The sequence below is a fragment of the Lytechinus variegatus genome, chromosome 16, assembly GCF_018143015.1.
Source record: "Lytechinus variegatus isolate NC3 chromosome 16, Lvar_3.0, whole genome shotgun sequence".
Classification (NCBI taxonomy): Eukaryota; Metazoa; Echinodermata; class Echinoidea; order Temnopleuroida; family Toxopneustidae; genus Lytechinus; species Lytechinus variegatus.
The window spans coordinates 23,871,330-23,897,357 of NC_054755.1; the positions used below are offsets into that span (position 1 = coordinate 23,871,330).

General features: G+C 34.0%; 2 protein-coding genes across 2 annotated transcripts in view; one reads left to right on the forward strand and one right to left on the reverse strand.

Annotated features, from left to right (window-relative positions):
- The window catches only part of LOC121429681 (carbohydrate sulfotransferase 1-like), a 35,579-nt gene extending 28,804 nt beyond the window's left edge, over window positions 1–6,775 (reverse strand). The window contains exon 1 of the mRNA XM_041626840.1: window positions 6,752–6,775. The gene's annotated coding sequence lies outside the window, so the exon portion shown is untranslated. The remainder of the gene's footprint in view (window positions 1–6,751) is intronic.
- A 7,066-nt stretch (window positions 6,776–13,841) lies between these two features.
- LOC121429556 (conserved oligomeric Golgi complex subunit 6-like) overlaps window positions 13,842–26,028 on the forward strand; it is a 35,301-nt gene continuing 23,114 nt past the window's right edge. The window contains exons 1-6 of the mRNA XM_041626635.1: window positions 13,842–13,996; window positions 21,289–21,432; window positions 21,780–21,851; window positions 22,905–22,963; window positions 23,980–24,091; window positions 25,048–25,130. Coding sequence (XP_041482569.1) covers window positions 13,874–13,996; window positions 21,289–21,432; window positions 21,780–21,851; window positions 22,905–22,963; window positions 23,980–24,091; window positions 25,048–25,130 — 593 coding nt within the window. The 5' untranslated portion in view covers window positions 13,842–13,873. The remainder of the gene's footprint in view (window positions 13,997–21,288; window positions 21,433–21,779; window positions 21,852–22,904; window positions 22,964–23,979; window positions 24,092–25,047; window positions 25,131–26,028) is intronic.

Below are 26,028 nucleotides of genomic sequence, written 5' to 3' on the forward strand. Positions count from 1 at the left end.
CCCTGAACCTGTGGATTTACCTTAAGTTTTATCATTTTGTGGTTCAGTCAAGTTGGTCCTTATTGTAAAATTTGTAAAAATTGAAATATTGTTAAATTCAAACAATGAAAAACAAAGGAAATAGTAAGTGAAGGACATCATTGACTATCGGAATTCCTGTCACTGAAATGTCCATAAAAGTGATAAGACTGAAATGCAAAAAATAAGCAAAACTTTCTTTTTAATGCATCCAATTTTGATGAAATTTTCAGCATTACACTTCTTTGATATTTCTCTATTTATTCAAATGAACTTTTCTCTGGGGTGAACTTGACCTATTAGATAGGACAGTTCATCTATATAGCTTTCCCCTGTTTAGTTACGTCCAGTCTATTCAGGCTTAGTTTAAGTCATACCATGTACCATACATGTAGCTCTATGATCATATCCTATAAAACTCAATTATTGAATATTACCCCCAACAGCACAATATATATTTATTGGGAATTTTTTTATTTTATTGTCTGAATTTCAATTTCAGAAGATTTGTCAATTTAAGGAAACACTTCATTTAATCAGGCTCAACTATTGTTTTCTACATGTTGCAGGGAGGAATAAAACTGTATTTTTCATTCTAAAGAGGAAAATTTCAAATATTTCATATAAAGTGGAACGTCTCTGGCAGTCACACCTGCATTACGCAATTCTATACAGCAGTAGTGCTGCCTTTGAAAACAGCTAATAAATAATTATTCACAGAAAACACTAGTATGATCAAATATTCTGTCCATTGACCCAAAATAACCTTTGATCATGATCATGTGACCTACATGTAACACATATTTAAAAAAATCATTCAGACTTGATTAGGCCTACACCCTTTATTAATATCGTCAATGTTTCATGAGCTAGATCCATAAACTTTTTATGTAATGATGCCAATTTAACACATACTCCCAACATGACCAGAGTTCATTAACCTTTAAATGATCTTTGATCTTGGCTATGTTCCTGAAATGTGCACAGGGTACTCAAGGATACATTGCTGCTCTTATGTCCAATTTCATGAACTAGATCCATAAACTTTTAAAGTTACATGTATGAAGACAATTCCAAAAATACCCCCAACATTACCAAAGTTTGTTGACCCTAAATGACCTTTGACCTTAATCATATGACCTGAAACTCAAGCAGGATCTTCTGTGATACACTATTACCGTAAAGTCTTAAGTTTTATGAACTAGGTCCAAATTTTTTCGAAAGTATGACAACATAATTTAAACAAGTGGAATGCCTCTGGCCGTCTCACCTGCATCACGCGATTCAACATACATGTAGCAGCAGTGCTGACTTTGAAAACTACTATAGCTCGCACAAGATGTTCAGTGATACTTGGTTACTCTTATTTCCACGTTTTATGAACTAGACCAATGGTAATTCAACAAATACCCCCAATGTTGTCAAAATTCATTGACCTCACATGACCTTTGACCTTGATCATGTGACCTGAAACTTGCACAGGATAATCAGTGATACTTGATTACTCTTATGTCCAAGCATAGAGCTATTAACAGAAGGAGATCTGACTCTCTCAAACGCTTTGCCCCATGCGCGGCACCGCTAATCCCCTCTCAGCAGGGTCCCTCACGGCGCATTACAGAGGCCGCTCGTAAATCAGATAAGGAAAGTTGATCGACGCGATCAACAGCTCGGGTTTGCGCTTGCGCAGTAGTGTTTTCACCCATAATGCATTTCACATCGGCTTCACGAATTTTATGCAAACATGGCGGCTCACGATTTCGAACGTCGTGATTTCGAAGACGAAAATCTGGTTTTGGAACCAGCTGAATGCAGGCCTGACCAGATTTCACAAAAAAGAAATACGGGACAATCGACAAAGTACGCTGCATGAGCGGATCGACCGAGCCAGATCTTAAAAAAGATCAACAAAGGAGGCTACACGGTGTTTGACTTGGGGAAAAATGTACAGAATTGGAAGGTGGGGGGGGGGGGGGGGTGAACGAAATAATGAAGGAGGGAATGAAAAGGCGAACGAAAAGAGTTGAATTGAGAACGGATAGAAAGAAAAAAATGAAGGGGAAAATGAAGGAAAAAATAAAGAAAAAAAAGGAATGTTAGAATAAAATGATGAAAGATAGAATAAAAGAAAAAACGTTTCCGTCATTATTTGAAATGAATTTAGAAGGAAAGAAAAAGAAAAGAAGGAAGGGAAGATGTGTGAAAGAAAACATAAGGGAGAGAAATAAAAGAAACAAGAAAAAGGATGAGGAAAGAAAGAACGAATAAGAGAAAAATGCTTCCTTTATTCTTTGAAAGAAAGAAAGACGGGACAATCAACAAAAAAGATCAAAAAAGATACACAATGTTAGACATGTGAAAAAAATATAAAGAATTGAAAGGGAGGGTAAATGAAGGAGAGAAAGAAAAGACAAAAGAAAAGGAAAAAGGAAAGGAAAAATGAACTGAAGGGGAAAATGAAAAGAAAAACATTAAAGAAAATTAGAATAAAAGAAGGATGAAAGAAAGAATAAAAGAGAGAAAAAAGGTTTCCGTCATTCTTTGAAATGAATATAGAAAGACAAAAAAAGAAAGGAAGGGAAGATGAATAGATGTGTGGAAGACAAAATAAAGAAGAGAAAGGAAAAAAGAAAGTGAGAAAGAAAAAGAAAAGGAAAGAAAGAATGAAGGAAAGAAATATTTTCCTTCATTCTTTGGAAGAAAGAAACAAACAAAGAAAGAAGAAAATAGGGAGGAAGGAAGGGAAAGAAAATTATAAGGGAAAAGAATTGGAGGGAAAAATAAAATAAAGAATGAAAGAAAGGAGGAAAGAGAGGGAGGAAAGAATGAAGAGATGAGAAAATGACAAAAAAGAGAAAATAATTGAAGGAGAGAACGAAAAAGGGGAGAGGAAGTGAGAAGGAAGCAAAGAAAAGCAAAAGGAAAGAAAGAATGAATGAATTCAGGAAATAAGGAATGGAAATTTGATAAAGAAAAGTAACAGAAAGAAGGAAAGAAAGACAAATGAACAGAGAGAGAGAGAAAGGTTCAGGAAAAAAAGATCGGAAATAAAGATAGATGGAACAAAAAAGGGCAAGCAGGAAGGATATAAGGATGAACAAAGAATGATACAAAAGAAAAAGGAAAAAAGTTCAAACTTCAAGCAAACAAAAAAATCAAGTCATCTAACAAAAATCATAATGAAGTTTGGTGTTTTTTAATCTAGTTATGAAAACTAAATAATTTGTTCCACCGATTACATCTCCAAATTAGTTTCATTGTTATCTCTGCTCGTCATCTGTTGGTTATTTGATGAAAAAAATCACCACTTTTAAATGCATTAACTACATTTTGTTCAATATTCTTAAATACGGGACAAAAAGGCGTCCCGGGAAGGGTTTGTCGGGACGCCGGGACAAAAATACGGGACAATCCCGGGAAATACGGAACGTCTGGTCACCCTGGGAGGGAGGGAAATAAAGAAAAAAGGACACAAATTAGAAGGAAAAAATATAATAAAGAATGAAAAAAAGGATGAAAGAGAGGGAGGAAAAAATTAAGGAGAGAATTTTAAAAAAGAAAATAATGGAAGGATCGAGAAAGAATGAAAAGAAAAGGGAGAAGGAAGCAAAGAAAAGTGGAAAGAAAAAATGAAGGAAAAAAGGAAATTTAAAATAGGACGGAGAGTAAGACAAACAAGGAAAGAAAAATGAACAGAGAGAGAAGATCAGGAAAGAAAGATAGGATGGAATAAAAAAAAGGGCAAAGAGGAAGGATAGAATGATGCCAGAAAAAGGATATGAAAGAAAGAAAGAAAAAAGTACAATCTTAAACATACAAAAAATCTCCTAATCTAACAAAAATCATAATGATATTCGGCCTGTTTCTTAATATGTCTAGAACAGAATAGAATGTTTTAGAAATGAGGGGGGGGGGGGTCAGGTGTCCGGACACTTTATATTTTGGAAGCCTTTTTTTCTTTAGATTAAACTAAAGATATGAATTCAATAATTGTAATCATCTTTTATTTTGTTCTCTAAAATAATTTTAAATCATGATTATTTTTGGTCCTAAAAATTGTAAAACTTCGCTTGTAATTATTTCCAAATGACTTTGTAACTTAAAATGAATCGTCCTGACATAGAACTGGGTATACTTCTTTGTGGTCCCAAACATGTTGTTTTTAATTTCTTTATTATGTAGAATAACAATTTTTATACTTTGTTCTCCTTTTTACTGGTTTGTAAATTAAATCTGTTCGCTCCGCGGCCCCTGCTATTGTCCAAAAACGATACAGAGACAAGAGCTGAGCGAGCACGGCTCCCGTCATTCATTACACTCACTTTCAACTTACACAAATAGGAATGCGTGGGGAACCGGAGGGTACTCCACGATGCGACAATCGCCAGAGAAATGCCCCGCAGATTCGTCGTTATATTATCGATTCTATTGTTTTCTCGCAAATGATCTTGGCATGAAAATTAAGCTCAAAGTATGCTTTTTCTCCGTATTATAATTTCTAAACCAGGTACGGTTAGGAAAAGATTTAAGTACGGAAGAAAGACAGACATACTTAAAATGACCAATCTCCAACTTCCTCCGTTTGTAATTTTGTTGAGTCAATTCAGATTGCAACGTATTTGGTATGTATGCAAAGGGGATCATCTCAGAAGTTCAACCATACATAAAAGACGTACATCAGGAATCCGTACAAAGAGATATGGATGTTAGAAGAACAGCAAGTCGTGTTTCAATTTTGAAAAAAAAATGAGCTCGGGGGAAGTTATGTGGGAGAACGTTGTTTACGGCGGTGCCTCGCAGGGTCCTTCAAAAAATCTCTGACCTCAGATTTTACGAGGGGGCTTATCGCGTTATGTAAGCTTGCTCTAACTTTGGCCTGGCGGCTCGCCGATTGATGTTAGATATCGTTCCTTCGCCCGAAGGAAGCAATAACAAAGGATTAACAGAGGAATTGGAAGATGGTTCTCCTTCTCTGTTAGCTCCATGGTCCAAGTTTCAAAAGTCAGATCAATAAACTTGCAGTTATGATGGTAATTCAACAGATACCCCCATTATGGCCAAAGTTCATTGACCTTTGACCTTGGTCATGTGACCTAGAATGCGCACAGGATGTTCAGTGATACTAGATTACTCTTATGTCCAAGTTTTATGAACTAGACCAACATACTTTCAAAGTTATGATGGTAATTCAACAAATACCCCCAATTCGGCCAAAGTTTATTGACCCTAAATGACCTTTGACCTTGATCATGTGACCTGAAACTTGCACAGGATGTTGAGTGATACTTGATTACTATTATGTCCAATTTTCATGAATCAGATTCAAAAACTTTTAAAGTTTTGATTGTAATTCAATAGATACCCCCAAATCAGCCAAAGTTCATTGACCCCAAATGACCTTTGACCTTGGTCATGTGATGTGAAACTCAAGCAAGATGTTTGGTGATACTTGATCAACCTAATGTCCAAGTTTAATGACCTAGGTCCATATATTTCCTAAGTTATGATGACATTTCAAAAACTTAACCTCAGGTTAAGATTTTGACGTTGATTCCCCCAACATGGTCTAAGTTCATTGACCCTAAATGACCTTTGACCTTGGTCATGTGACATGAAACTCTAATAGGATGTTCAGTCATACTTGATTAACCTTATGGCCAAGTTTCATGAACTAGATCCATATACTTTCTAAGTTATGATGTCATTTAAAAAACTTAACCTCAGGTTAAGATTTGATGTAGCTCGATCTGTACAGGAACTTAAAGAGATGGTCCGGGCTGAAAGTATTAATAGCGTAATAAACAGAGTAGAATTCACTGAGCGAAATGCTGAAAATTTCATCAAAATCGGATAACAAATAACAAAGTTATTGAATTTTAAAATTTAGCAATATTTTGTGAAAACAGTCATCATGAATATTCATCAGGTGGGCTGATGATGTCACATCCCCACTTGTTCTTTTGTACTTTATTATATGAAAATGAAATTAGGTTTATTCAAATGTTTTCCTCCAAGAACTAGAAAAATTGGATTGACAACTGATTTAGTGCATTAGATATGTACATGTACTGTAGCTTATTTCATTATAGGGAGAAACATTATTCACACAAGTATAAAATAATGAAAAAAATCATGATTTTATGTAATAACATAAGAAAACGGAAAGTGGAGATGTGACATCAGCCCACCTAATGAATATTCATGACGACTTTTTTCACAAAATATTTCTAAATTTAAACTTCAATGACTTTATTATTTGTTATCTGATTTTGATGAAATTTTTCGCATTTTGCTAGTGAATTCTACTCTATGTATTAAGATATAAATATTTTCAGCCCGGACAATCCCTTTAATGGCCATATGTTTATGTATTAAGTTCGGATAAAACACGTAAATGAAGTTGCGTGACAGCTGAAAGTCATTGTTCTTTCCACTTTTAAGTTTATTTTTCCGTTTCGGTACATCTCAGGCCAAAACGGAATAATTTTTTTTTGGTACAGTTCTTTTAATATATTTTTATGAAAAAAGACAAAAATCGATGAGCCCCGTCGGGGGGAATTTGTATTGTTAACCCTAATGATGGCTGCACGATAGCGGGCCGTCTGAGCTATGTAATGTTACAAGATTTTTTTTTTTTTAAATTAAAAATGTTAAAAAACTCCTTGCAGATTTGCACCTCGAAGTCGAAACAGACGGCTGCCAGCTGACAACTTACGAATGTTACGGTACTTACCAAAGTTTAACTGTTGATAGAGAGTATGATGATGTACATGATGTATACTACACAGAGTTAGAAGGTCAGGCCCCATATCCCGATCCGACGTCCGACCCGCCTAAGAAGATGACTGCGTCAGTCTGTTCAGTTTTACTTTTTATGCCCAGCAAGCCCAACCAACCAAAGTCAAAGACGAAACGGCGGTACAGCAGACGAGGCGGCCACGCTGCCCTGCCTGCCCGCCCGACTCGGGGGCCGGGCAAGTGTACCGGTACCGCCGAAATTATTCTTCGAGATGTGCGAGTAAATGAACTCCTTTCTGTTGACTGTGTTGTCGTTGGGTTTCATTTGATCTCATCAATGAAAATTGAAATAAGAATTCCAAATCAGCCTTTGAATTTCAGTTGAATAATTGGATTAATCCACATTACTTCTAGCACATCTGTTTCTTCTTTTTTCTACTTCTTTTTAGTCGGAGTAAGAAAGAAAAGAAAATTTTGGCAGAAAAAAAAAACCTCGGACTGTCGGAGAGATGGATGTCGTCCGAAGTTAATCGATTGGAGATGAAATGTATGGAGTGCCAAACGTGCGTTCGATAAAGAATGGGAAATGACACTCTTCATTTTCTCAGCCGCAAACTGTTAATTTGTTCTGTGATATTTTGTGAAATGATATTTATTTATTAAAGCAAATAATTTTCCTAGCTTTATCTTTTGCACATATATTAAATATTTATCTCTCCAAAAGTATTTTTCCCGATTCTCTAAAAACAATAGACGACGGATTTGGACGGACGACCCATGACATGTCGAACGTAAACTACCGGCCAATAGTTACCAAGTAAAGAAAAAAATTTACAGTCGTTTATACTAAATTTTTACTCGAAAAACTTGATAATCTCCAACCAGTATAGTTTCATGAAAAATCATTCGAGTGATTTTGCAATTTTACAACTTTATGAACAAAAACTTAATCGTAAAAAAAAGAACTCGACACTACTGGCGTTTTTATGAATTTATCTAAGGCGTTCGATGCAATGGACCATTCTATTTTACTAAGTAAATTTAAGACCTAAGCTAAGAATCAGAGGGATCATACTTTCTTAAAAGACGTCAGTACGCTAATTAAAATCATCTGTGATATATGTCCCGTTAAAATGTGGCATACCACAGGGTTCAATCCTAGGCGCTTTATTGTTTTTAATGTGAATGAATTATATTGTAAACATCGCCTTTACTATGTTTTATTCGCAGGTGACGAACACCAGAACATAGTTGTTACACCTCTCAAAAATTAAAGAAATTATCAACATCAGTAAAGCAAACTTCAATTTATTCTTTGTATTTAGCAATGATATTTACATCAATGATATATGCCCACTGACGAAAAACAGGAAACTAAATTTTGAGGCATATTGATAGATTCTAACCTGGAGTATTCAAGTCCATTAGCATGACGTTTGCAAGCCAAGAGGCATAGGCATTTTGCATAATTGGAATATCATCTCTCCCAAAGAGTTTTGTCACATAAATATATCTTATTATATGACACCTAGATAGATGTGATTTGATTGGTTGTTTGATATCGTTCATTCAGCCCATTTTGCAATGACGTCATCAACGGTGCAATTTTGGATCCATTAATCGTGCAATTTTGGGTCCATACCATTTCGTATTTTTATTCATTTGTCTTTGGTCCATACGATTTCGTCCATTGCACGCGCGCACCGAGACTCGGCGGCGGTGCGCTTGTTGTAATGACGTGACAACAGACCGAACTCGCATCGAAATTCATTTTTTAGGTGTCATAGAAACCAAATAATGAATGTTTTTTTTTCATTCGTGCAATGGACAGAATACTTCATTCGGTGAAAGATGAAAAATGATCCATTCAACGAGGTGTAGCCGAGTCGAATGGATCATTTTTTCATCTTTAATTCACCTCATGAAGTATTTTGTCCATTGCACTCATGAACATTCATTGTATACTATAGTACAGGGAAATAGTAACAAAACTAAATTAAATTCAATATTGCGCCTTCAAAATAAAGCATGCACTTGGTATTATCACTCTCATTTAGCTCGCCCATACCGTGATATTGAAAATTTATGATATCCACACCTATCAAACCGGGGGCGGATCCAGGATTTTCCAGGGGGGGCACATTTTCCCGATGAAAATAAAATAAAAAAGTCATCGCTTTCAAAGGGGGGGGGGGCACACTTGGGGGAAAAAAGTATACTTATTTACGTTAAAAAATTTGATAATGGCTCTCAAGGGGGGGGCACGGGCCGGCTGCGGCCCCCCCCCCCCCGCCACTGTATCATACTGCTATTTTTATACACAAATTTTCCACCACAAAATACTGTACCGACACATTGCCCTATAATATACAGCTCAATTTCCAAAATATTCATTACAGAGCCAAGTCACTCATACGCAACACGACATTCATCAGACTTACATTTGAAGGACAAGTCTACCCCAACAAAAACTTGATTTGAATAAAAAGAGAAAAATTCAACAAGCTTAACACTGAAAATTTAATCAAAATCGGATGTAAAATAAGAAAGTTATAAAGCTTCGTATCATTTCACAAAACAGTTATATGCACATATCGGTCGGTATGCAAATGAGGGAAGTGATGGCATCACTCACTCACTATTTCTTTTGTATTTTATTATATGAAATATTTTGACTTTCTCGTCATTGTCATGTGAAATTAAGTTTCATTCCTCCCTGAACACGTGGAATTCCATTATTTCAACATTTTGTGATTCAGGCAAGGAGGTCCTAATCATCGAATTCTAAAAAATTGAAATATTGTATAATTAAAACAATAAAAAAAAGAAATAGTGAGTGAGTGACATCATCGACTCTCTCATTTGGATGTAACTGGCTCTTTCATGTAACTATTTTGTTAAAAATAAGCAAAACTTTGAAATGTCATAACTTTCTTATTTTACATCCGATTTTGATGAAATTTTCAGCATTGTGCTTGTCTGATTTTTCTCTATTGATTCAAATCAACATTTTTCTGAGGTGGACTTGACCTTTAACAAAACCAATGATTGCCCACAAATCAACACTTAATCACGGCTGCTTTACCAAATAATATAAAGCATCTCTTTAAATTTATCATAAAGTTTCGTAAAAGAGTTTGGTTGCAAAAGGGGGTTAAATCCATTTTGGACCATTTCCATTTTTCTTTCATTCTCCTATATTGCAATATTCTAATGAGAAACTAGATTGTCATGATGTACTATATACCCTGCCGTGTAAATATCAAGTTGGGTATAAAAAAAATTTACCTGTCTTCATTTTTTTTCTTCAAAAAATTTACATTATGGATCTAACCTTTTGCAAGCAAGCAAACTGAAATGGACACGATCCCTTTGGAATAAAAAAGTGATTTTTATTTACTACTTTTATTCACGTTTTAATAGGAATTTCAAATTTTTCTTTGGTATCATCAGAGCGACTAAAATTCTATAGGTTTTGAGAACTTGTTTGCGAAAACGGCTAGATCGATTCCAAGAAAATCATTTTTCTATTCTCCCATATTGTTATATTCTTGAGCGAAATCTAAATTTTCATGATACCTTACCACGCCTTTGAGAATAAAAGAAATTTACCTGTCTTCACATTTTTTGAAAAAAATATTCCTTGTATTCTATTCCGAAAATTTCCTTTGTGGATCCATAACCCTTTTGCAAGCAAACTGAAATAGATCTAACTCGCCTTTTTTAAAAAAGTAAATTTTCTTTGTCATTTTTTGTTCACTTTTTAATGGGAAACTTGTTTGGGTATAAAAAGTTACTATAAAGCCTCTACATTGAGAAAAAAAAATCAAATTCGATTAAAAAGGTATTTAACCCCTTTTGCAATTGAGCTCATTGTAAAGCTCTCACTTGCACGTGTACTCACACTCACTCACATCACTCTCCCCCTCCCATCTCCCTCTTTATATCACATTGAAAATATTTGTAAAGTTGCAACATCGGCATAATTAATAAACTGAATTTTCATTTTCCTCCACAAACCTTATACTAATGATTTATTCTTCTTATTACAAAAGAAGTCTCTCCGTATAATTAACCATTCTTCATTTCTTTCACACACAGACCCATTGTTTGCTGAAAACAAGCTGCTAAAAATAAATCTGTTTCACTTAGGCCAATTTATGTATAAATATAATAACAATTCACTTCCTCACGTATTTTATTCAATGTTCCTTCAAAATCGATCATTACCCTTTACGAGACAGTCTAATGAGTTCCATTTACCTCTTTTAAGAACACTAGTATAGCTAAAAAAAACCCCAAAAACATTTACGATGGCCCGAGGTTCTAATTGGACTCCCTTAGTAAAGTTACCTTCGATATTTTGTATAGCCTCCTTTTAAACTGTCTTCCGTCTCTCCTTTATACTATAGTTTTGTATACACGTATTGAAACTACAGGGGCTTGCCTCTCATACAAGTTTAGCTTTTCTTGGCAAGCCCCTGCGTTCTGATTTATATAGTTGTTAGTCAAAGTTACTTTAGTTCGCATTAGTTCTCATTGTTTATACCTTTAAATTCTTATGCATTATTCCGATATCATTGATGTTGTACTTTATATTTGACTTTGTATTGTTATTTGATGTGCTTTGTGAACGGAAAATGAATAAATCTAAATCTAAAGATATTATTAAAGCCTATCTCTTTGTTCTTTTAAAGTGAAACTTAAAAATAATTTTCAGAAAGCATACAGGCCATCATTTACTCAATTTTAAATAATCATATCATTAAATTCACCATTTCACGCCTTTTCAACTTATTTTCTTTTTTTTGTTATTGTCCGCGCGTTTAAGTCCTGCTCTATTATCTTTCTTTACCTTTTATCCCTTTTTATTTGATCTATCCCTTGTGTGTGCTTCCATTTTTTCTTGTTTCTTGTTCTTTATTTTTTTTGTTCGGCTGTTCTCTGTTTTGTCACCTTCGTGTCTGTCTTCGTTGGCAATTCTAAAATAATTATTTAGAGGGGTCCACACAATACAAGCACTGCTTTTTAGTGAATCCCTCCATTTTTTCAGAATTTTATTTTATAATGGTTATGATATTTTGCTTATATATAATACTCTATTTTGTTTTACTTCTACTTATAGATAAATATCATATACTGTACATGCCTGAATTTATTTTGTCTGTATAATTTCTTGTAACTATTTCAACCACATTTTTTGTCCTTCTGTTGAAAATAAAATAAAATAGATTTAATTGAAAAAAAAAGAAATATAAGCATAACATAACTTTAATTACATAAAACCGCATTTTGGCTAATATTCTCTCTAGCTATTCTGCTTATGATAGCTAGCCCTTGCATTTTGTTATACCTGTTTGTATACACATGAATCAGGGATTTTTCAAGCGGAGGGGGAGGGGGTACAAATTTTCCAGATGAAAATTTGACAAGCAAAAAAAAAGCTCCTCACCTGCGTATGAACGACATTTTTACATTAAAATGTTATGTGCTGTGACTATCAAAATTTGATTTTTTTATGGCTCTATAGGGGGGGGGGCGTTCTAGATGTGCCCCCTGGATCCGTCAATGAATGGGGTATAAAATAAACACCTATACACAATAGCTGGTTTCCCATATCTAAGGATCTACAACAAAGATTGAAGAAACAGTTACTAAAATGACTACCTTAGCCAAACGACCTGATTTCCTCAAATAAAAATTCAAAACCAACGTGCATGTAGACCACTTTCTTATAATAACTTCTCCCAAAACATGTTAATAAAGTATGTGATTAATGCAAAGTTTCGATATATGCAGACCCATCAACATTCGTTAATTTTATATGTTCCCAGACCCAATTAGGTCTCTATACGACAATATTCAGGTGCAATTTCGCTTTTCGAGTGAAAGGTGCATCTTTGCTTGATTACTCGGTTTGTGCACCTTTTTTCGGTTGTTGTTGCAAAGTTGCATTTTTCATTGTTTGTATATGTACAGTTGGATTATTATTTCATAAGCGAGTGGTCTGGAAAAATTTGGAAATTTTAAAAAGTAGAACTTGCTTTGTTGTTTATTCTGATGATAATTACAATTTATAGTTATATTACTTCCCATTGAGGTGATTTTGTTGTTGGAGAGAAAGTTTTCGTTAGTTATTCCAAGGAAAGACACGTTTTATTAATTGAAGAAAACACAGGACCATGTCATTACAGGAAAGTGTGCAGATGGCAAGATGGGCCGTTTTTTTTTTGATTGACACCTCGAGGAAGGAGGCCAAGTGTCTTTTGTAGGCATAACATTTTAAAATTTTCGTTGAATATATATATTCACCCGACTTTGTTGATCGGGGGAGAAACATAGCAGAGTGGCTTTACTTCTTCGAAATGAAAGAAATTTATTGTTTTGTGTTTTGTCAAGAAATTGATAAATAGGTGAATAATGGGCTAATAATTCCCATGCATTCAAATTTTAAATCATACACCTAAATTTCAATATTGTAGTGAGAATCTGAAAATTTGTGAATGTGTGCCCCTCCAGGGGAGAAGAAAAAAGATAATGAATAATAAAATAATTCACAATCTGAAATGCAGTAAGAGAACCGTGACCAAATTGGGAATGTGCACACAGTGTTACATTACAAAGAGCACATTTTAAAAAAAGGAACATTTTTTTCCTAATTGATTTTTTTGGGGGGCACTGCGCTTGCAGAAACTAAAGGGCGCTAAAAAAATTATATAAGCATACTTCGAATTTTGGACCAATTAGAAAAGATAAGGGGTATCCAATTGGGGCACTTGATCCGGGACTTGATCCGGGGGAGAAACTTAGCAGAATGGTACGTGTCACTACTTCAAAATGAAAGAAATTTATTGTTTTTTGTGTTTTGTCAAGAAATTGATATATAAATGAATAATGGGGAATTATTCCAAATTTTAAATCATATACGTAACATTCAATACTGTACTGAGAATCTGGGAATTTGTGTCATAAGAAAGATAAGTTTTACTCATTATAGAGATCTCAATGGTTTTACTGTACATTATTTCTTACACTTATGGCTTGCCATATACGCCACGTACCAGAAAGGGGCGAAAGAAGTAGAGAAGTCGTTCTCCGGCTTTAGTTAAGTACAAATATGTCTGGAAAATCGACATCAGCTGTCACAGAAGGAGGTGGTGTGGATACCTCACAAGGAACCAGTAACCCACTATCCAGAAAACTCAACAAAATCCTTGAAACAAGGCTTGAAAATGACAAGGTATAAAAAAACTTTTTTTCTTTCTCTTGACTTCAGTCCCATGTCTTGAAATCGACGATGTGTACACGTACTAAACTAAGTCAAACTGTAGTGTAACTCTCTGAGTCCGACTCTGTCTTAGACTAGCCTGGAGGCTTCTTGGGGAGTAAAATTATTTCTACTGTATGTAGGCTTACTCCCCAATGAAGCCTGGTATGATATTCATCGGCCAAATGAAGTTTTTTTTTAAACTGGCACTGCTCATGATATCGCCGCCCTCTGTACAATGCTCTAAATCTACACTACAGTCACTTGTTCACTGCTACCACCCTGCCTGTGGTGAATCTACAGGTAGGACTATGGTATGCCAATGTTGTACAGAGCACACACTTCAAAAAATCATTAAAATATCACTTTTGTGACCAAAATTACTAATTTTCATACAGTTGCAATTTATTTTTCATTAGTAACTTGGGAATGATTTTTGTATTCACCAGAGCGCTCAAAAACTTGAATTTGGGGCATATTTTTGTGTACGCCCTCTATTGGTGGAAAGTAATATGGCAAGAAAATTTTCATTTTTTGATCTCTATTTTTAATTAAGAAAAAAATGATTTAAAGAATCAAATTGAAATAAGAGCCAAGTAGTATGAATAATAGGTGTAATGAAAACTGTCAGTGTAAAAAAATCAAGCATTTGCCCCAAAGAAAAAGAGGAAATAAGCCAAACATTGCCACCCTTAATTTGCCTCACATGGAGATATAACTGAGAACAAGGTTATATTATAACCTTGTTCATTGAATGAGTGACTACAGTAGAGGCGCTGGTCAGAAAATTGGGATAGTCCCAGTTTACAGGGACTGTCTCAGTTTATAAGCAAGGCTCGACATTAGCGGTGGCCCGGGGCCACCAAAAATTCATCTCGGGCAACCATTATTGAAAAAATGTTAAGTTTTGGTGGGCCGAATCGGGCAACCAATAATTTTCAAAGTAGCGCAATTTTTCTCCCGATTTTGCATGTATTTGTCAACTTTCTGCAGTTCAAATTGCAAGCCAATTCGTCATGCGCCTTTTTTGTTAATCTACACACAAATACACACACACAAAGATTGCATAGTCATGACAGTACGTAGGCCTACTACCGCTAGCATACAGTAACTATTATTCAGCCGGCCGCGCCTGCTGTCTGGCTGAGCTTTGCGTGCATGAAACCACTGCAGCTAGCTAGCTGTGCACGAGCAGACTATTCAGACTCAGGGAGCTGCGATGCGAAATGTTACTGCTAAGAAATCTTCCCCAGAACTCTGAAAATCTACGTCAGAGTCACATTTTACACCAATGAAATGCCCTTCTACAGTCCGTATTACTGAAACCTGATTATCTGCAAGCATTATAAGGAGGAATTATGACCTCTCTTTTGACTCAAAAAGACCGATTTCCAAATGCATTAATACACATAAAACACATAGGTGAGTACATCACAGTCCCGTATGTGCATTTGTATGTATGTTGATATTTGGTTTATTTCGAAGCTGTGTCTCTTCCAGCCAAAAATAAATAGGCAGTTTCTTTCTTTCTTGTTTACAAATGACTTCTTAAACCACTCTTAAGGAAGTAAATACTTTGGGAAGGCATTTCATTGATATGAAATGTGAATTTTTCCATCATTTTGTCAAATATAGGGAAGGAATTTTCTCACTGTTTTTTTCCAGATAATTTTTGCCGTTTTCTCATTTTTTTTCTTTCATTTTTTTTTTACAGTGATTAAACCATTTATACCCCTTCCCATTGAATATGCCTGATTAAAGAACATGTTTCTACTGAATAATAATAATAATTTGCCCCATTTTTTTATAATTTTGTCTTATTCATTTTTCTTACAAAGTTACATTTTCTTGTTTTTTTCTCAAATGTTTTTTTCCTGTTCTTTGTTTTCATTTCTTTCTTCATTTTTTCTTTTGTTCTGCAAATTCTGCAGCATATTTTTCTGTGATTTTCTCCTGCTATAATATGCTGGAAAAGAGAAAATAAACTGGATTTGGGGCCTGCATAATCTAGGTTTTATGATCAAAAAGGAAGAAAGGAAAAATAATTGTTTTGTAAATCTATCTGAGTTTGCTAAATGCACTATTTACTTTACCATTATGAGTGTGTGTCGACACGGAGATTAAAAATGCACAACCTGGGAACAATATAATTCTTTTATTCTCTTTCAATCATTTCATATTTACAATGATAGAACAATTTATATATTACCACAAAATAAGCAAAGTAAAATAACAGCAAGCACGATTTACATAAAAGATGTACAAAGAATAGTGGTACGTGTTAACTAGTGACTGCAGAATAATTCACTTTGTTTTATTTATTTTAAATTAATGTTTTTCTTTATATTTTTCGGGCCACCAAACTTTACTAATGGGCCACCAAAAAAAATTATTTGAAGGTTTTGGTGGCCCGAACGGGCCACCACCAAAAAAAGTTAATGTGGAGCCTTGTTATAAGGATTTCTTCACACAAGAAATCAAGGAAAGTTCATTCACTAGTCAAGTGCTGACACCAATCAAGTGTGCTAGTCAATGTAAACATATCACATTTCATAACAAGATTATTGGAAGACGGTAAGTCATGAAAAACAATTACCTAGCAGTTTTTTCTACCTTTGAGTCCCTAACACCAAGTGTCTACCGAGGAGACTACTAGGGCGTGAAACAGGCCCTAAACGAACAACGACAACAACAATGAAAAATAGACGGTGAACTGGGGGGAATTGTAGTCTTGAGGACGCAATGATGATGATTTTTTTAGATATGTCATATACTTCTTCATCATTGACGTCTTGACACTCTCCATAGTGTCTTCAGCGAAGGACCAAAACAAAGATGGATTCCCCCAAGAAATCCATCTTTTTAAACCGAAATCACGAGAATTCTATTAATTTTATTAATTCTTACACCTTCCTACGCCTAATGCATAGGAAGGTTTTAAATATTATTATATAAAAATATAAAAAAATGAAGATTTCTTACCTAACTGATGCCGCGTAGACCTCTCGTTCCACATGTAAACAACGGAAATACAATAGCGTCGACCCTTGAACCGCTTATGTATGACGTACTTCTGGAAAGCAATTCCGTCTTAACGAACAATTTAGAGACAAAAATTCTTATTTAACAAATATTAAAATTTAGTTTTGATTGAAAATAATTTATATAAATATATATAAATTATTTATGATCACGCAATAAATTGTCATATAAATTGGCATCGCTAAATTCAGGTGTTGGAAAATATTATCAATTAAAAAAAAAAATGAGCCACACATAATTCCTTACTTGGCGAGAGCCCTGCTTGTTGCCATATTTCCGTCTTTGTTCTTAGCCTACTTGTTTTCTGGGACAATCCCAATTTTTGGACCAGCGCCTCTACTGATCTAATTAGGTATGTGCGAATACGATACGAGCATCGCGAGTGCTGGTTTTGGCTGCACGGTTTTCACGCAGGTTTTGCTGCAAGTGGCATCGCCTCTGTCTGGGCGGCTCATCGAAAATGGGGTTTAATGCGCATGCGCACGTAGTTGATGTAATCTCATGCTTTTTTACAGACAGTTGAAGGTGTGCACTTTCTGTACATACAAGTTTCAATGTGGATACTCGCCTGTAAAGTGTGGATATCAGAGCTTGAAAGTTCATCAAATTTTTGGATGCGTAAATGATCGAAATTTTTTTATGGTAATAAGAAGTAAGTTCCAATTATGTATATGAATTGTGTTAGAATATATTTATATTGCCAAAAAATGTAAAAAATATAGCATTCTATACTATACTTGATAATATTGTGCCATACAGTAGATTATTATGCTGATATTGATTTAAATATTTGTCACTAAAACATTCTTTCCTCCCAAGGTTATAGAGTCAAGATGTTTGATTGTTCAATCATGTTTCATCAATTGGAAACTGGATTCTTTTAGAAGTGGAATATTAATGTTGACTTATTAAATTAAAATGCAAAATCTATAGTGTTTTTTTTTTTTATTTTGTAGAAAAAAAAATATTTTGAAACTTTTCAATGATGTTTCATTATTGTAAAATTCGACCCTCTCTCACTTCCGCTCCACGACCGCTCCAACAACGCTCGGGCGGTGTGACCAGGCCTTTATATGCGTCTTGTAAGTAGGCTAAGAACAAAGACGGAAATATGGCAACAAGCAGGGCTCTCGCCAAGTAAGGAATTATGTGTGGCTCATTTTTTTTAAAAATTGATAATATTTTCCAACACCCAAATTTAGCGATGCCCACGTGCATTACGTGCGTGCATGCGCGCTGCTTAAACGGACGATCAGGAACATTTGAAAATTGATTTGAGGTGCTAATAGTAATAAATGAAAAAAATATTCTATATACCTTCCATTATGAACTCCCGTCCTCCAAAAAGAACGGAGGAAAGGAAAATAAAACAGAATGAAAATAAGAAGTCCTAAATATCTCCGATTACTAAACGGACAACCAGGAACGTTTCGAAATTGTTCTGAGGTGCTAACAAGTAACAATATATTTTATATACCTTCCATTATGAACTCCCGTCCTCCAAAAGGAACGGCAAAAAGGAAAATAAAACAGAATAGAAATAAGAAGTCCTCACTATCTCAGATTACTAAACGGACAATCAGGAACGTTTTAAAATTGATTTGAGGTGCTAACAAATAAAAATATATTTTATATACCTTTCGTTATGAAATCCCCTTCTCAAAAAGGAACGGCGGAAAAGAAAATAAAACAGAATAGAAATAAGGAGTCTTAAATATGTCAGATTACTAAACGGACAATCAGGAATGTTTTAAAATTGATTTGAAGTGCTAACAAGTAGAAATATATTTTATATACCTTTATGAAATCCCATTTCCAAATCCAATTTCCAAAAATAAATATAATATAAAAATAAATATAAATGGCATATTTATTATTTAGACAATGGGGGAAAGGAAAATATAACAGAATAGAAGTCGTAAATATCTTAGATTACTAAACGGACAACCAGGAACGTTTTAAAATTGTTCTGAGGTGCTAACAAGTAAAAATATATTTTATATACCTTCCGTTATGAACTCCCGTCCTCCAAAAGGAATGGCGGTAAGGAAAATAAAACAATAGAAATAAGAAGTCCTAAATTAGGGTGCTACATAACTTTTTTTAAGCACTTGCCCGGGCAAGTGAATTCCTAAATAGTTGGAAAATACTTGCCCAAAAAAACTCTTTCAAAACGTTTTACCGCTCCAAAAGAAAGAAGTGCAGGTTTACATACCATCGCTTTTTTCCCCTTCCTTTTAAACATGAACTGGCCTTTGTACCTTGTATTTGCCTGCCATGACTGACATTAGTGTCAATATGCCTGGTATTATGCCATATGATCAATTTCCTCTATCATAATTTTTTTCATGTACTTTTGTATATGTCAATGACACACACAAAAAAAGAGAATCACTGAAAATAATACTGAATACAAAGAAAGAAATAAAAAAAAGAAATAAAGAAGGAAGGAAGGAAAGAAAGAAAGTGAAAACTTACAAAGACAAAAAGGAAAAAAGGTGGAGGGTGAATAAATGGGTAAGAGAAAGAATGAAGAAGAGAGAAAAAAAGAAAGAAAAGAGAACAGAGAAGAAATATGGAAAATGAAGGGGAAAAATGAAAAGAGAGAGAGGATAAATCAAGATGAAAGAAAGAATAAAGGAAAGAAAAAAATGTTTCCTTCATGCTTTGAAATAAAGAAAGAAATGGAAGATGAATTAATGTGTGAAAAGAAAGAATGAAAGGGAGAAAGAAAAGGAAAGTAAGAAAAAATGAGGAGGAAAGAAAAATGTTTCCACCACTCTTAGAAAGAAATGATTATGAAAATTATTTAATTAATTATGATAATTATTAAAACAGGGAGGAAAGAAGGAAATAACATTGAAGGAAAGAATGAAAGAAAGGATGAAAGAGAGGTAGGAAAGAATGAAGGGAAGAGAGAATGAAAAAAAAAGAAAATAATGGAAAGAAGAAAAGAGAACAAAAAGAAAGAGGAAAAGGGAGAAGGAAGCAAAAAGAAAATCTCAAGGAAAGAAAGAATGAAGGAATAAAAAAGAAGAATGAACAGCAATAAAGGAAAAAAGAAAGAATGAATAAAGAAAATAAATGAACACAGAATTAAAGGATGGAAAGCTAGGAAATAAAGATTGATGGAATGAAGAAAGGAATTCAGGAAGGAGAGAAGAAATGATGAAGAAAGAAGGAATGGAAAGAAAGAAAAATAAATAAGAGAGAAAAAGACCAGGAAGAAAAGAAAAAATAATTGAAAAGACAATGGAAAGGAAGACAAGAGAGAACTGAAGGAAGAAACGAATGGAAGAAGGAAAGAAGGGATGACAGAAAGAAAGAACAACAAGAAGAACGAGAAAATGAGAAAAGGGAGCAAACAAACATTAAGGGAAAAAAAGAAGGAAGGAAATAAAAAAAGAAGGAAAGTATGAAAAGGAAGGAAAGAAAAATGAACAGAGAGAGAGAATCAGGAAAGAAAGCAATGAAAGATTGAAAACACAGATAGATGGAACAAAAAAGGCCAGCAGAAAGGATAGAAGAAAGGATGAAGGAAGGATTGAAAAGAAAGAAAAAAAGAAAGAAAAGAAGGAAGGAAGGAAGAGGAAAGACAGTTCAAACTTCAAAAAAAAATCAAATCATTAAAAAAAAATACAGATATTTTATTTATCTTAAAAATTGATAGAAAAATAAAATGTTTTAGAATAAATTATAAGATTTCAAAGTGAAACATTGTCAAACTTGAAAATTAGGTGAATCTTCACGGCCTCACACACATAAAGATACAAGTTCACACGATCTCATGACTCAAAACGAAAGCTGAAAATTCAATAACTTGCTCCTCTGATCACATCACCAAATCAGTAATATGAGAATCCATATAATTATAATACCAACATATAATTATCATACCAACATCGGCATAGTGGAATGGGGGCTTTAATACACGAGTGAATTACCAGATTACCAAACAAACTCTTGCCATATACATGAAGTGATTGGAGCTAATATGTACACTTGCACCATTCTGTCTTTCTCTTTCCCTCTCTTTTCCTCTCCCATTTCTATACCCCTCTCTCTTTTTCACTTTTTAAAATCAACATTATGGGTTCCTTTTTTGCTTTTAAAACCTTATTGAATGATGATCAATGATCATACTGTGGCCTACCTCAAATAACTTGCATCTTTTTGTTTTACAGTTATATCTCGTTTTCTTTTTCTTTCTTTTTTTTGGTCAGGATGCACTCGAGGCTCTGAAGGCCCTTTCAGCTTTCTTCACAGACAACAACCTTCGCAGTCGCAGGAATTTAAGGGGAGACATAGAACGAAGGAGTTTGGCCATCAGTGAGCAGTTTGCTGATGCCTTCAGTGTGGTTACTGATGTAAGTAGCATTTTTTGATATTTTAATTCCTCTTTTTTTAGATGTTTAAGAAAACTTACAAAAAATGTTCTACGCATTATACATGTATGATCCCTTATGTTTTGATATTGCTATTAATGTATTTCTTTCAGTTTTCCATTTTGTAGCATATACATCACTTTCAAAAGTGCTTTATGAATTTGGTATTGCCTTTTAAATTATTGTTTTTAATGCGATAAGATTTACCTATGAATGTATTTTTTTTGCAGTTTGATGTGGTTACGATAGAAAATATTAGAATATTGACCAGAAATTGATATAGATAAAAGAATGTAATGTCTGATTGTTTTGAACCGTTTATCATACAGCAACTGGATAGCATTAATCAAGATGTAGAAGCTATGAACAACAGCTGTCAAGATATGACAAAGAGACTGCAGGTAAAGTTCACTTTGATAATAAGTTGATTTGACAAAAAAAGAGAAAAATTAGAGAACATTTTTTGAAGACTTCACGAAAGTCAGCCATAAAATGAACTAGATTTTCATTCGTCATGAGGATGAATTAGGTGGTCTGTCATGATATCTCATTCAGTGTCGGCTAATGTTGTATGAAATGAATTTTTTAGATACGATTGATAATCTTGACCATAGACATCATAGGAATAAATTTTGACCATTGCTAAATGGGATTATTAGTGTGGTGATGACAATCGTGATTATTATAGTGATATGGTGGTGATAATGCAACGCGGTAAATACGAAATGAAGTTTCGAGCACGAAAAAATCCTTAAAAACTAAAAAATTTCAGACGATTTTACCAAAATTGGTAAAAGATTCAAATACTAGCGATTTTCCCGTAAAATTTTTTCTAGAAATGCGTAATTAACTTAATTGCTTAATTTTTCACTTCACAGAAGGTACCTGAAAATTTGCTATACCTTATATGCAGAAAAAAATCACCAAATAGAAAAACAAATCTGGGAATTTTCGCATATTCATGACAGACCACCTAAAGAGTTTATGAATATTCATAGATGTTTTAATTTGTAAAATGACTTTTGAGTATTTTGTTAATGGAGCATGATGAATCAAAATATTATTCTAAGAATTTGTAACAGGAAGAGGTATGAAATGGTGTTTCTGTTGATAATCCCAGCACAAATAGATTTGTTTTCATTTTTTTTAAAGAAAATTGCATTTTATTTTAATTCAATTTTTTTCAATGAATGCAAAAATTTTAAGTAGTTTTAAGTGGTATTTGATTAAACAAAAACTTTATTCTTCTTACTTTCTTGTATGATTGTCTAAGTTCAAGTTTTATTTCAAGTCATTTTATGTCACTGAATACAACGGTTTAAAATTTCTGAATGTAAAGTGATAATTAAATAATATAATGATAAATAGTTTTCCTTGCTTTGATGTTGAATTTGAGATTTGCTCATGGATATTAATTATGTATTATTTAATCGGTTTTCTGTTTTAATCAATAGCTTGCCAGAGACCAAACATCTGATCTGATAAACAAAACTACGGAACTTCAAAAAGAAGGGTTAGTAACAAAAGAGGTTTTTGTGGCTCAGTGGATAAGTCTCTGGACTTTGAACGATAAGGTCCAGGGTTCAAATTCTACCACAGCACTCGCGTCCTTTGGCAAGGCATTTGTCTACATTTGCCACTCTCCACCCAGGTGTAGTAAATGGATACCCTATAGGATGGAATTCCTTGAATACTCGATGCGCCCGATCAGGGTAGCCATGCTAAAGCCGGGGTAATATTATGCAGCGCTTAGAAACATTGTATTAAGCACTATATAAATGTTGTTTATTATTATTATTGTTGAATTCTTATACGTATATCAATGTTTAAACCACAAAGGCCAGTATTCTGAAAGCAGGTTTAAAGTTGTGGTTTAAGTATGGATAGCCAATTGTTACATAAATCACCAACAGTAGAGATATCATACTTCAGCCCACTTGGCTCTCAACTCAAATCTTTCATGATTGTCTAGAAAGTATAAATAGATGATTGTCTTCACCATTGATGAATCAGGAAAGAGCACAGTAAACACAAGAAACATACAATTTAATAAAAATGATGATACTTTTGGTTTCCCATACTTAACTACAATTTTAAACCCGAGTTTAAGTTAAACCTGACTTCAGAATACGGGCCAAATAGTTTCAACTGATTCATTAACATGTAACATTAAAAATTTATATTGATCTCAATATTTTTTCTGCATTAGTGATCAATCTCAAATCCAGTTGAAATTTGTGAATTTAAGTTGTTTCTATGCGTTCCAGAATCTTCCAAACTTAAGCAGCAAAATTTGGATTCAGAAGGATTCACATTTTGATAATGCAAAGTCACAAATTCAGTTTGCCTCAGTTTTTCAGAAATACATGTAATGCTAAAGTACAACATTCATTACTTGAGCGCCCGATCATGGCACCCATGGTAGTAATTTTATTATTATCATTATTATAATTGTTTTAATAATATTAATAAATTGAAGGACACAGAGTGACAGAAGGGATGTTTTTTTTTTTGGTCTTTTTGATACAGGCAGAGGTTGGATATGAGAGCCCGCGTGGCTGATGCCTTCTTAGCTAAATACCAGCTGAAACCAGAAGAAGCAAGAGTGTTACGGGGAACGAGAGATGGACAATTACAAGAGGTCAGTCCTTCCTTCTTTTTCTTCCTTCTATTTCCTTCTTTTTCCTTCTTCATCTACTTTTTCTTCTTATTCGTCATTGTCTTCGTCTTCTTTTTCTTCTGTCTTCTGCTTCTTCATTTTTGTCGCCATTGTCTTCTCACTTCTTCTTGCTTCTTCTCCTTTTTCTCGCTTCTTCTTTTTTTTCTTCCTCCTGTCTTCTTGTTCTCCTTTTCTTATTCTTCTTTTCTTATTCTTCTTTTTGTTCTTCTTTTTCTGTTTCATCTCACTTCTTCTTTTTTTCTTCTTCTCTCTTTCTTCTTTTCTTCTCCTTTTCTTCTTCTTCTTTTTCTTTGTCTTCTCCTTTTCTTCTTCTTTTTCTTCTTCATCTTCATCATCTTCTTCCTCTTCTTCTTTTCTTCTTCTTTTCCTCTTTTCCTCCTGTTCTTTCTTCTTCCTCTTCTTTCTTTAGAAGAATCTGCCTACCTCACTGCCGAAATGGAAAGAATAGGAAAATACCAAAATATTATGGATTTTAATGAATAAATTGATACCTTATTATTACCACAGATATGGAAGAAATATTAAGAAGCCCATCATTCCATTGAAGTGTGGTTTTAAATTCTAGTTTAGACCAGGGTTGAACCTAGGTTCAATTATCTGAATACTGCCCAATTTGTTTAATTTTCACTTGATCTTATGCCACTTTAGCAATATATATGATTAGATATATAGTTAATGAACCAAATTTTGTTTAACAAAATGCAAAATAAAATGAGACCATTTGGGTATTAGACTAAATAACAAACCAAAGGATGGTTGGACCAAATGGTGATTTGGACCAATTTGATATTAGACCAAGTGTATATGTAGCAATAATAGTGTTAGGAAATTTGAGAATTGGAACGTCTGCTATTATACCTAGTATATATTAACGTTTTTTGTTCGTGATTTATGTCTTATTTTCTTTCCTTTTCCAGGACTTCTTCAATTCTCTGACGAGAATCAAACAGATTCACAATGATTGCAAGGTATTACTGAGAACCAATCAGCAGACAGCGGGGTAAGTGAATCAGATTCACAATGATTGTAAAGTAGTAAATCAGTAGAGAGCACTTTAGGCAATCAGATTTACAATGATTGTAAGGTATTACAGAGAACCGATCAGACAGTAGGGTAAAGATTGTAAAGTAGTAAGCAGTAAACAGACAGTAGTTTAAGCTGTCAGATTCACAATGATCATAAAGTAGAAGCAACTAGCAGACAGTAGTTCAAGCAGTGAGACTGACAATTGTAAAGTCTTCTTGAAAACTAATTAGCAGACAGTCGTTTTAGCAATCATATTCACAAAGATTGTATAGTGGAGGACCAATCTGCAGAGAGTAGTTTAAGCTATCAGATTCACAATGATTGTAAAATATTATAAAGAACCAATCAGCAGAGAGCAGTTCAAGCAATCAGATTCACAATGATTGTAAGGTATTACTGAGAACCAATCAGACAGTAGGGTAAGCAATCAGATTCATAATGATTGTAAAGTATTATTAAGAAGCAGTCAACAGACAGTAGTTTAAGCTATCAGATTCTCAATGATCGTTAAGTATTAAGAAGCAATCAACAGACAGTAGTTTAAGCTGTCACATTCCCTGTGATGAGCAGTTTTATCTATCAGATTCACAATGATTGTAAGGTATTACTGAGAACCAATCAGACAGTAGGGTAAACAATCAGATTCATAATGATTGTAAGGTATTACTGAGAACCAATCAGACAGTAGGGTAAGCAATCAGATTCATAATGATTGTAAAGTAGTAAGCAGTCAACAGACAGTAGTTTAAGCTATCAGATTCACAATTATTGTAAAGTATTATTAAAAAGCAATCAGCAGACAGCAGGGTAAGTAATCAGATTCACAATGATTGTAAAGTATTATTAAGAAGCAATCAACAGACAGTAGCTTG